The following is a 13547-nucleotide window of genomic DNA, read 5'->3' as shown; positions in this document are numbered from 1 at the left end:
AACAAAAGTATTCTAAGTCTCATATCCTACACATGAACTACCTTGTGAAAGGGAAGAAGCTGCAATTTTTTTTTTAAGTTTTAAGGAGTTTACAGAATTCTATTTTATTAAATGCCTTGTTCAACTTGTTGCTCAGACGTCAGAGGGAGTTTCAATACGACCTTAAACCAGAAGTACTTATTCTGAAATATACATCACAAGGCAATTGGAAATGCTCCTTAGCATGGATAGCCCTTTCTTCCTCCTCGGCTCTCTCCTCTCCCTTGATTGCTGTGGTTAGATCTGTGATCTCCCTGCTAATAATGGCTCTTACAGTTCCTCTTTCTTTTCTACCCCTCAATTTTTCCCCAAGGACTGACTGTCCTTGGTCCTTTCTTGTCACTCTATAATCTCAACTTTAGTAGTTCCATCCAACCTGTTCCAATTTCAGCAGCATTTTGTAGTATCAGTTCTCATTATGTTATCCGCATGTCTCCAGTCTTGATATCTTTTTCCAGAGCTTCTTTCTCATTTTTTCTTTTCATCTAGACATCACTGCTAGCATAATTGCTGTCCTATTATACTCAACATTTCTGAAATGAAGCTTTTGAATATTCTTTAAGAATATCTGTATGTGTATGAAAGAAGAAACAAGACACATGGTCAAAAGATGTCAGACAACATAGAACTTGGAATGAAAAGCAACAGTCCTCTGACTGACTCCCTGCTCACTTTCTAGCAGCCTTTATAAAGTGAATTCTTCATCTGAACTACAAAGCCAGAGAATGGCCCGAGAGACTAAGTTTTCCTACCTCCCAAAGATGGTACCTGACTAGTACCATATCATCTATATAGGAGAGAAGTTAATTCATGACTTACACAGGGTGCCTCAGGGCATTAGGACTTAATTCTCTCCTGAAGCCCCAGTTGAGACAAGGTGCTAGGAGAGACCACTTTCAATTCTTCTAGAATGATTACATTATGCTTTATTTATTGGTCAATTGTAGACATCATCAGTAGACTTCTTGCTATGATAGATAAGAATTTACCTCCCTTATACACGCCTTTCCATTCATTTAATGGAAGTTACCTTTTCAGACTCCAACAGTATACATTTTCACATTCATTCTTATTTTATTCACTGTAGTTTTTCTTTATTCCCCACTATGTAAAATAAATACAGTAAAACCTTGGATGGCGAGTCATGTGGTTTGCGAGTGTTCTGCAAGATGAGCAAACATTTCTAATATATTTTAACATGGTAAATGAGCGATGTCTTGCAATACGAGTAGTTTGTTTCCGGAATGAATTATGCTCACAAACCAAGGTATTACCATATATTGGTTCTGCCCATCACCTCCATCTCCCAATGTGTCTTCTGCTTTCTGCCAACTTCTGTTATCTGTCTTTTTATATTATTAGGGTTGATTTATATGATCTGTTCAGTAACCACAATGAAATACCCCATGTTCTCTATTAATTAGCTCTAAATTGGATCTAATTTGGAAATTCATATTGTTTACATCATTGTGACCATGTAAATATTGTTTACTAGAGAGAATAGTATATATATATATATATATATATATATATATATAGTATTTCTTATCTTTAAAACATTTTGTTTTGTTTGTTTTTTCCTTGAAGTTTCTAGTCGACAATCATTTTTCTTTTATACTTCATCATAAATGTATTATAAGAAATAAACTCTTTGTCATATCCTCTGGTCTGTAGACTTCCATATAAGTCTGCATTCAATAAAGAGAACAGAGTCACTACAAGTACTATGGGAATAAAGAGTTTTATCTAGAATTTAGGTTTACACACGTGGGAGGGTTGGAGGAGTGAAGGTCTGTAAGGCTACAGCCAGGGGATTTGAGAAACATTCACTAATCATTTCAGACTGACACATTAGAACCAGTGAAGAAGCCAGATCTCATAGGAACCACTGACACTGATTGCCATGACTTCCCAAGAATAATGGTTTCTTGCTTTCTTCTCCCTAGCAGATCTCAGGAGTTCCTCTCATTGTTAAACTGTAACACAGAATCATGCAGGGAAAGGGCTTCTGGGAAATGTAGTCTGTAGACTTAGAAAATGATTTATAACAGTGTATATTTCCCATGGTTTTCTCCCAATATATTTCCCTCCAAACATTCTTTCTGAATGAGAGAGCAGGCCAGAGCCGAGGTATGGCACAATCTGACACATATTTTAAAGATCATCTGGCTGCTATGAATTCAGAATGGAATATAGGAAGGGAAAAATGGAATCAGGGATATTCGTTAGGCTGTTATATTAATTAAAGTGAGAGATGGTGATATGGACTAGAGTGGTAAGAATGGAAGTAACTGAAAGTGATGATTAAATTATGGATATATATTTTTTAAGACATTGCTGATAGGATTTGCTGATAGATTTGGTAAAGAGGTATGCGAGAAAGAGAGAAATTAAGAACAAGGTTCAGGCTTTTTCCCTAAGTAACTGGATGGTTTTGCCATTTTGAGATGGGGAAGATTTCAGAAGCAGCAGTTTGGTATCCGAGTGGAAATATAGAGTGAGAAATTAAATATACAGGTCTGGATGAGAGGAGAGAGTCTAGGATGAAAGTGTAAATGAGTTAATGTATTATTTTCCTAGAGCTACTGTAAAAAAGTACCACAAACCAGAAAGATGTCTTAAAATAACAGAAATTTATTATCTTATAATTATGGAGGCTAAAAGTCCAAAATCAAGGTATCATCAGGGTCGTGCCCCCTCTGACAGCTCTAGGAAGAATCGTTCCTTGTCTCTTCCAGCTGCTGTTGGCCCACACATACTTTAGCTTATGACTATGTCTGTCCAATCTCTGCCTCTGTTTTGACACTGACTTTCTTTGTGAATCTCTCTGTCTTTTTATAAGGACAGCAGTCGCTGTATTTCATATTAAGATCCTTACCTAATTATATCAGTAAAAACCCTATTTCCAAATAGAGTCACATTCTGAGTTCCAAGTAGACATGAATTTTGGAGGAAAACTATTGAATCCACTATAGGTATTGATGGTATTTGGGCATTTGAAGACTTAGTACTGGATAAAAATCACTTAGAAGCTAGTAGACAGAAAAAAAAGAAAAAAAGATCTGAGAATAGATCCTTGGAGAACTCAAACTTTTAGAGATTAAGAAGATAAGATCTGCAAAGAAGACCAAGCTATAGAGGCCATTGAGGTAAAAGGAGAACTGAGAAAGTGGGGTATCCTTGAAAGGTGAGGAGAGTATTTCAAAGACTGATGAACTACTGATGTCTTTATCTTGATTTAGTCCTTTATTTTACTGGACTACATCATCAGTAAAATCTTTTTTGAAAAGTAGCACAATGCAATACATAGATGGAGTATTACAGAATTGTATACTTGAAGCCTGTATATTTTATTAACAAATGTCACCCCAATAAATTCAATAAAAATTTTTTTTAAATAGTGCATGGGACATGAACTTTCTAAGGAATTACATCTCTTAAAATAGCTTTATTCTGCTTTTATAGATATTTGACAGTTATGCTGAGTATAGAATTGTAGGGTCAAAATCATTGCTTCACTGTCTGACAGCATACAGTGCTGCAAGCGAGAAAAATTGTGCTAGACTGATTCTCATCCCTTTATGTGTAACCTATTTCCCCTCTGGAAGATACTCAGATTTATATTTTATACTTATTGTGAAGTTTCACACTGTGTAGTTATTCGTAGATGTGGATCTTTGTTTCATTCATTTGTGAGGCTGTTCTGTATGGGGTAAGGGTTTGACCTCTGTATTTCGAGTGTTTGGGTTCAAATCCCAGTTTTGCCCCTTAATGGCCTTAAGAAGAAATACTTAAACTCTCAGTGTCTACATTTCTTCCTTTTTGAAATGGGAAAATGAATAATATTTTCTACCTCATGGGACTGCTGTCAGCACTAAATGAGTATGTGTAGGTAAACACAAAAAACCGTCACGGCCACATAGTAAGCCATCAGCAAGTACTGGCTATCATGACATTATTCGTCATTTGGACACTTTGATGATAACTTTTCATTTGAAAACTACAATTCTATGAAAAGTTTTTCAATTACCATTATTATTGTTAATTTTTATTACATTTATTGGGGTGACTCTGGTTAGTAAAATTATATAGGTTTCAAGTGTACAATTCTGTAATACATCATCTACCTATTGCATTGTGTGTTTGCCGCCCAGAGTCAATTCTCCTTCCATGACCATATATTTGTTTTTATAAAGATATTTTTTCTTTCATTGGTTTTTCTCTTTTCTTGGCATGAAATTTGTCTTTAATCAGAAACTGGACCTTTTGGTTTGGTGTTCTTTGCTATTATCCTGTTATATTTTTCATCTATTTTCTATGTGTTATGCTTTTGAGGAGACAATTTCTACCTGATCTTCCAAGTCTTATGTTGCATTTAAAATTTTTTCAGCTATCATATTTTTAATATTGAAGAACTGTTTCTTATTCTCTGAATAGCCTTTTCTTACAGCACTGTCATTTTTATGGATGAAATATTATCTCAAATCTATTTGAAGATATTAATAACAAATATTTTAAGTTCTGTGAGTTATTTCTATTCCCTTCAAGGTTAGTTTTTCTGATGGTGTACCTTGGCTATTCTGTTAAATTTTTACAGACTTTTCTCAAGTATTTGTTGTTTCTTGAATTCTCACTAATGTTTAAGAGTAAAGAAGTAGAAAAATTGATGCTGAGCTTTGATATGAAGGTAAAGTTTGTTGACTGGCAGACTTAAAATAGGTGAACTAAAATGGAGCCAGTTTTTTACACAGTGAGATCTCTAAAGGACAACTCCTATACCAGCTGCCTTAGTTTCCTCCAGATATTTTTTGTTGTTGTTTATTTTTACAGAAGAACTATTCATTCTGATTTGAGGACTAATTGCTTTCCTTCAGCAGTCTGCTCCAGGTGAGAGGAAGTGGATGGATGGATTATTCATCAGTGGACTTTTAATTAACCCAGCTACTTTCAGCTCCATGTCTCATAACAGCTTTACATGGTATTTTAAGTCTCTTCAGAATTCGTCAGGGCAAACCCCTACCCTCATCTGCTGTAGCACAGCAGTTCTTACATTTAGATTGTAGGCTGTGGCTTCCTTTGCTCTGACTCTACCACTTCACCTATGTTCCATTTTCTAAGAAGAGACCAAAAAAGATTAAATTTTCTTGTCTGCTAGTGGTGTTTTTGCTTTTGTCTTTGTTTGTTTATACTTTTCTTTGTTCTTTTAACATAATATTTGTAAGATTGAGAGGAAGACGAGATTTTAAAATGTTTCCAACCTTCCATTTTTAATTAGAAGTCTTAATTTGCTCTTTAAAAAATATATGTGTGTGTGTGTGTGTATGTTAATGCAGAGAGAGAGAGAGAGAGAGAGAGAGAGAGAGAGACAGAACATTCTCCTCAACAATTCTACTCCATTTATTGTAGTCAATTTTTTTTACATAAATATTTGAAGTAGGTTGAGAAGTATAATCTTACCATCTTGTTATCGCATCTTAGTGAATGCTTTCAAACTAACACTCTGCCTCCATTCCCCCTCTAACGTAACAGACTCAAAGGTGGCATGGAGAGCTTGCCCCTTAGATACTAGGTCTTACAAAGAGATCACTCATTCATTCAGCAAATATTTATGAATCTCTAACCATATATTCAGCTCTTTGCTAGGTGTTCTCAAGATGTGGTAAAAAAAATACAGAAATGGTTGCTGCACATTATGGAGCTTACTCAAAATGACAAGCATTAGGTTAATATTTATACAAATTAATATTTTCAAATGTGATATGAAGGAGCTTTTATCTATATATAAATTTTTCTTCAGTAAAGTGGGTTTTAGGTCTGAGGATCTAATTATATCATGGTGACTATATTTGATAGCACTAGATTGTATAATTGAAGTTTGCTAAAAGAGTAGAACTTAAATGTTCTCACCCTCTCCCCCCCAAAAAAGTTAATATATAAGGTGTTGAATGTGTTAATTAGCTCAATGGGTGGAATCCCTTCACAATGTATACATATATCAAATCATCATGTTGTGTATTTTAAGTATCTTACAATTTTCTTTGTCAGTTATACCTCAATAAAGCTGCAAAAAAAATTAAGTATGTTTTTAAAAAAGGAAGGCAAAACAATTTAGGAATAAATCTGGGCAAAATATGCACAAGATATCTTTTCAGAAAACTACAAAGACTATAAAAATTAAAGAAAGAGGAACTAAATCACATATATGGATTAAAAGATTCAATATGTAAAGATTTAAGTTCTCTCAAAATCAATCTATAGAATTAATGCAGATTTCCTTCCTCCTCCTTTGTTTTGTTTTATTGGTGAGAAATTCACAAACAGGTGGACAAAAAGCCCAATAATCAAGATACTTTTGAAAAGGAGGTAATAGATAGGGAGGACTTTCTCCAGAACTGAAGTGATTCAATTAAGTCAGTGTAATATTTTCAAGCTTAGACCAAAAAAAAAAAAAAATTGTGATAGTTGCTATTATGGCAAAATACCAGGAACATGGGGGGAAAGTATAATACAAAAAAAACAATGAGCAATAGGAGATCTAACACAGCTTTTGGAGTCAAGAAAAACTTCCCCAAGGAAATTAATTTTAGTATGAGACACAGAAAGATGAGAAATCATTAACTCACTGGGTAGGGGGATGAGAGAGAACATTCCAGGCAATAGGAACAGTGTATGCAAAGACTCAGAAGGAAAAAAAATGATAAAATAATAAGATTCCAGGAATCATAAAAAATTCAGGTTGTCTTGGTCTTTCTCTGTGTATGTCCCCAGGCACGTGGAATATGAACTTGGCTGGTCTGACATCAACAGAGTGGACATGAAAGGGCCTTGTATACTGACTAAAGATAGTGTTTGCAAAAACCATATGCTTCTTTATCCCTATTTCCACTGTATTTTTCCCCACTAATTAAAATCTTTATAACCTTTTTCATAGACAATGCGAAACAGCTTCAAAAGTATATGAGACTGGCGCAAGTCTTGCCCAGTCCCATCTGTCCAACATATTATAGTGAATGCTGCCCTGTTCATCCCGATGTATACCTTAGATCACATCACTCCACTCTTAATAACTCTTCAGTGGCTCCCACTTACCCACAGAAGAAAAGATATTCTCCAGACAAAACCCTACTTGTAAAACTATTTCCCTTTGCTCCTTTTCAAATAATCAAATGACCAGTGAACATGCTTTGTAAACTCTGAAGGGTTATTTTAGAGATGGAGGTGTAATTTTCACTTATTAAATGCCTATTATTAGCCAGGTATCATGTCTATGAGGCCTTGGGTAGTTAACAGCAAACTATTGAGAGAGAGAATTTATTCTAGTTCAGAAACAGAAAACTCAAAAAGGTTTTGTAAAATATTCAAAGTTATACAACTAACAAGCCAAAAATCTGGAATTCACTCACATTAATATACACACTGAGATATCTCAAAGTGTAAGCTGCTTTCTTTCTTTTTTTAAAATCAAAGATTATTGGGGGATAATGGTTAGTAAAATTACATAGGTTTCAGGTGTACAATTCTGTAATACATCATCTATATATCACATTGTCTGTTCACTAACCAGAGTCAGCTCTCCTTCCATCACCATATATTTGATCTCTTTTACCCTCATCCACCCTCTTCCCCCTTACCCTCTGGCAACCACTTAACTATTTCTGATAGGCCAAGAGTTGGTCTTGAGAGGCATCCTGGTGTAGGAGAAATTACTTGGAATTGAAAGAGTTCTGCCCTAGTGTGTGACCTTGGCTAATGTATTTGCTCTCACAACCTCTTTGTCTATGACAAAACCGTAAGATTATATCACATGGTCATTGTGAAGACTAAATGATATGATGATGAAATTATAGTATGCTTTTTTTACAGGACAGTCATTAACTTCCTAATTATGAACTATAAAGTAATGAAAATTTTCACTAAATCAGCAATGTCACCACCCAACTTGTGAAGAGGATTTTATGATTTTTAAAATTTGTTATATTTTATTAAAAACCATTTGAGAAAAGTCAGTCTTCTTATGAATTATTGGACAATATTTTATATCCACATCTGGCATAGTTATTAAACATAATATAATGCTCACATGAGCTTGCATTCCTTGAGCACTCACATTTAAATGTTGAAAGCAGACTTCCAGAAGCTCAACAAGAGACAGAGGGAAATAACTTTGTGATTTTAGAAATAATGATACAGATAATCTAGAAAGCAAATAATCCACATGTGGGTAATCAAGAGTTGATTAATTGTTTTGAGGATGTCTAATTGCCTGCTGTTTATCAATATAATTTAACTACCACTGTGTAAGATAGTGATATAAATAGTCCAAGTACTATGAGAAATGTCAGTGTTTTATTAATGATAAACAATATGAAAGACAGCACTCCCGTTATTTTACTTTGCCGTTAAAAATAATGTGCTCATTTAAAAAAAGAATTGGATTTTCTTTTCTTTGTATAGAGTGGCAACTAATCATTTTCCCCTTAGCTGAAAAGGGAGTGAGTTAAACTAATGATTAAGATCTATTTTAGGTATGAATCATTCTAGACCTTTGCACTAGTTTTTATTCTTTATTCTTAGTTATGGTGTTAAGATACAAATAACTGTCACTATGCATGAGAAAGAGGTTATCACTCAAGTATTTCATTTTAAAACTACATTTAATTTTACAAGAAAGTGGTTTTTCATTTTCTAAAGTTACCCTTTACATGCTTATGGCAAAAGCTGTTTTCAGTGGCTACCTCTGAAGCCAGTGTGCAATTGTAGAAGGCACCCCGCCTTAATCATCATACCTGAGGTAAACAAAAACAAGACACCTGCTGACATGTGTGAGCTTTTTGGTACTCAAACATTTTCCTTTCTTGTTTTTCTACTTGTTGGTTTTGTTTTTAAGGATTGCCTCAAAACATGTGTGCTTTCTTGAAAATCTAGCCTCAATGGTGCCTTCCAGTTTTATTACCTAAGGTGATTTTGAACCCTGGAGTCTTACCGCTATTTATGACTGTTGTTGGATGGCTAAATGTCTTTTGGATTTCAGAATTCTCCGTGCTTTGGGACAGCATCTTAATATCATCACTAGCTGACTGTTCTAAATGTAGCTACTATTGTAAAATGTTTTAATTGTCCCTAAGAAAATAGTTTCTTTCTAAGACAGAATATATAATGAAATTATAGTTTTTCATAAACTTTAATTTTAGTTTTATAATGTGCCTATAGGGTGCAAAATCAAGGTCCTTACAATCATATGATATGAGCTTATACACTCTGTACTATGATTTTGAATACTTTTATTCAATTTGCCAGGTAATTTGTTCAAACTTGGTAGTTCATATGTGGAATAAAATAATAATATTTTTCTCCCCTAGATCTGCTGTTCTCTGTATATCTTACTTAATTAGATAATGTGAAGTTTGGTTTTAATTGCCTAAAGAAAGCACCCAAGAAATACATTTTTTGAATTTTTTTACTGTTTTCTGTTATTACACAATATGTAAAGCACCTATATATTATAACTCATTATGTAATATCTATATTTGTATATAGATAGGATATACTTAATTCTTAAATTGTGGATCAGATTTCAGTTTTTCACTTACTAAATATTTAGTGATTATCTGAGTCCATCAAATAACTTACAGAAGAAGCCGTTTGTTTTATCGTTGGCTTTAACTAGAGCCATGAGCCAAACAAAGTTACCTTCTGCTATGGAGTGCATACCCTGACAATTCAAGGACAATTTTATTTTCTGTTGACTTTCACCAAAGTAGGAAAGTTTACATAAACAAATCAAAATTACCAGGAACATGAAAGTGTAAAATGAAGCAATGTATGTTATCTCACTAGTTTTTCTTTGCTATCCTAAGTATATAAGTAGCAAGTGTATAATTTGAACTATGGTATCTGTATACTTATGTATTGTATAAATTGAATCATATTTTAAATGAATTAAGGCATTTCACTACCTGAGGAATTACTCAGCAGAACCCTCTGAAATGTGAATAATCACTCCATACTGTATAATGGTGTTTTTAAAACTTCAGTCATTAGTATACCATCTTCATAATTTTTGTCATATTCATACACCATTTATACCAATATTTACTTAATAGTTTCTGTAATCCCTCTCACTTTTTAAATTCAAATATGATTTTGCTACTATTAGTATTATAATTATTAGTATTATTAATACTATTATAAATGGAAATAATTCAGAAATATAAATATGTAGCTATTCATATAAAAGATCTGCTTATTATCACCTGAATACCATACCAGGGGTGGTATATGTATAACATGTTGAGAAAGAACTGTCCCATATGATTGTAAATTCAGATTTTATAAATTTAATTTTCTTAAAATAAACACAATTTAGATATATAGTCAACCTAGTGAGGGCAGAAATTACTTCTGGTTTGTGCATTCTTGTTTCCCAGCACTCAGTACTTGGCACATAAATATTGAATGGTAAGTTAATGAGTGATGCATATATGCATATTCATCCTCTAAAATACTACTTAGTAGTAGTAACTACATAATAAAATAAATCTCAAACTATATGTGAAAATATGGCCAATATATGTATGTTTGTATCACCAGTCTTCTGAAAACTAAGTAATATAATGCAAGGCATTTCTGTTAATCTTTAATGAGTATGTTTAAGATCAAGGAAGGTTGCCGTAATGCAATAAAAAGAAGTGCAGATGAGGCGGTATAGGAGTGGGCCTGGTGATTTAAAAGAGTGACAGGAGAAAATAAGTGAGAAGTAAAAATTGAAATATATATCTGTGTCATGGGATCTGAGGTAACCCTGCAACTGTGTTCAGGCGAGAAAAAAAGGACTGAATTAAAAGCTAAATATAGATGCAGTAGTTGCTTCAGTGGAGAAGGCTCTGTTCCATTCAGAGTTACTTCCAAATCACCGACACTAAGGATCAGACTCTTCTAAAGTGAGATGTTCTAAACATCCCCTTATGGCTTTCTTCCAATAAACTCACTTCTCAAGCTTAAATTTCAACCTGTTTTCTTTTGTCCATGCACTTAAGAAATGACATAATCAATTTTCTGCATCATTTGGGTTAGAAGGAAAGACCGTAGAAAGCTGAAATGAGCATAACATTTTAGTTCCATTGATAATCAGAGGTTCTTCAGTTATGGAGGCCTTTGAAATACAAATAGGCTGTTTCATAAAACCCATGAGGCCTTAGTAAATGGAAGCAGTCCACATCAGCCATGTGTCAGGGAGTCAATGGTTAGCTGATTTGGTCATTAACAATTATTTTGACAGCAAGGAGTACTGACAGAAGAAACTGAGTCTTCAGAAGAGTAACCACAGAGGCAAAAACATTCTCAGTTCAGAAATAATGTTATATTTTCAAGAATTTGGAATTAGATACCACCAAAATAGAAAGGAAGTAACTGAGCTAAAGCTGACTGTCTTGGGGGAAAGGCCTCTACAAAGCCACTGGCCTTCTCTTCAACATGAGGGGCACCATTGTGCCTCATCAGTGCAGCAGATAATATGATGCAGGTGTGGGTGTCATACAAGAAAGGGATAGCCAACCCTCCTAAGGGGTCTTCAGTCACAGTATAGGGCTGTCAAGAAGGGAGTGGGGTGCATGTGGGTATTTGGGGTGGCTACAATGGTGCAGTACCATCAGAATACTTAGCAGGGTCTGAGTTGATGCCCAAAACCCAGAAGGTGCTTGAGAAGAAGGAGACACTTTGTAAGGCAACAACAGGAATTACTTTTTCCTCCCTAAGCAAAGGAAGAGATGTGGATGGGGTAAATGTTCCCATTATGCAACAGACTGAACAGGAGAATAAAGGGCTTGCTCACAATATTTGGGAATAGTAATAAGCCACTGGAAGAAATATATGAGACTCAAAATATATAATAGTTCTCTTTGTTTAGACAATTTTGCCAATTCCAGTCTGTGTCTACTTTGTTTGAAGGCAAACACTCCTGACGACTGTGAACTTTTAAGTACCTTGGTTAAATCCCCTAATTTCCTTTTGCCTTGTTTTCTTTGCATGTGTGTGATATGTTATCTATATGATAAGATTTTTGTTGAGGTTTAAATGAAGCAATATTTGTGAAACCCATTAAAAATGACATAAATGGTATACTCAAAACTCTGAAGCATGTTCATACGTGAATGCTATTGCTATATATTAATGATCAATGATATATTAGTCAGGTTAGGATAGGTTATGCTGATGGTAATAAAAGACCCTAAAACCTCAGTGGCTTAAAGCTAAATGGTTGATTTTTCGCCCATAGTAAATGTCCATCCCATGTAGAAAAGGGGCGTGTCCCACATCATTCTCACTTAGGAACTTGGGCTGATCTTCAGAGCCTCTGGAAATTGCTGGTCACTGTGATAGAGGGTGGGAACATGTGACTCACACACTGCATCTTTAAAGCTCTGCCTAGAAGTGACATGTGTCCCTCCCTAATTAGCTTCAGGAAGTCACATGGCAATCCTAGCTTGTGTCCAGAAGAAGAGCTAGAAATACCTGGTGAGCGACACTAATAACTACCATAGATGGTTTCTTTCCATTTTCTACAGTTGGATGACTTCTGCAATAGAGAAGTCATCTAGATGTTTCTCCTGTTTCTAATCCACTACATACTTTTTGTATAGCTTCCAATAACCAAGTAGACTTTCTTGATCTTAGGTTTTCGCAGTTTTGAGGATTTGCTGGCTCTAAAATGTCAGTAGCCATCTAGTAGGCTATGTTCACTTCTTTGAGAGAACAGCAGCAATTGTATAACATCTCATTTTTGTTTTCTTTGCCAAACAGACATTGATGAGTGCTCTGATGGCTTTGTGCAGTGTGACAGCCGTGCTAACTGCATTAACCTGCCTGGGTGGTACCACTGTGAGTGCAGAGACGGCTACCACGACAATGGGATGTTTTCACCAAGTGGAGAATCGTGTGAAGGTCAGTCAGTACAAGCAGAAGAACTAGAGTTTAAGAACCCCTGTTCAACTTGAGGAATGTGCAGTAAGATGTAAATAGTAGGCATTGACTTAATGTTTAAGTTATTGGTGATTTTTGCTGTGTGTTTATACAACAATGATTGGAAATGTGTTAAAATCTAACTTTTGCTTGCTAATTATGGTAATTGATTTTAGGTAATTAAAATTTGTGACATTAAACCAATTCTCTTTGGATATTTGCAACTGTTGAAGGGTATTTTTAGAATGAATAAACCCATAGTATCAGATCAGTTTGTGAATAACAGCATGCAAAAATGTGACCTAAAACGAGCTAGGAAAAAATAGATGAGGAAAGCAGGACAGAGAGAAAAAAGGGGTAGAGAGAAAACAATGGTGATATGGCCAAATATAATTGACACAATACACGCTACTCTGGGCTATTTTTAACATATCACTTGCCTGGCAAAATATGAGATGTTTAGTGAATGCTGAATGTTGAATACAGAAGATATGGTCCCTGCTTGAAAGATTTCAATCTAATAGGAGTGGAAAATTCAACAAGATTATATT

At 34.6% G+C, this 13547-nt stretch overlaps 1 protein-coding gene across 1 annotated transcript in view; it reads left to right on the top strand.

The window, feature by feature from the left end:
- NELL2 (neural EGFL like 2) overlaps positions 1-13547 on the top strand; it is a 329178-nt gene that overhangs the window by 293010 nt on the left and 22621 nt on the right. The window contains exon 15 of the mRNA XM_019653065.1: positions 12838-12978. Within this exon, the coding sequence (XP_019508610.1) occupies positions 12838-12978 (141 nt within the window). The remainder of the gene's footprint in view (positions 1-12837; positions 12979-13547) is intronic.

This window comes from Hipposideros armiger, unplaced genomic scaffold (genome assembly GCF_001890085.2).
Source record: "Hipposideros armiger isolate ML-2016 unplaced genomic scaffold, ASM189008v1 scaffold_194, whole genome shotgun sequence".
NCBI classification, from domain to species: domain Eukaryota; kingdom Metazoa; phylum Chordata; class Mammalia; order Chiroptera; family Hipposideridae; genus Hipposideros; species Hipposideros armiger.
The sequence above is the reverse complement of the archived record's forward strand: the minus strand, read 5'-3'. Positions and strand labels throughout refer to the sequence as shown.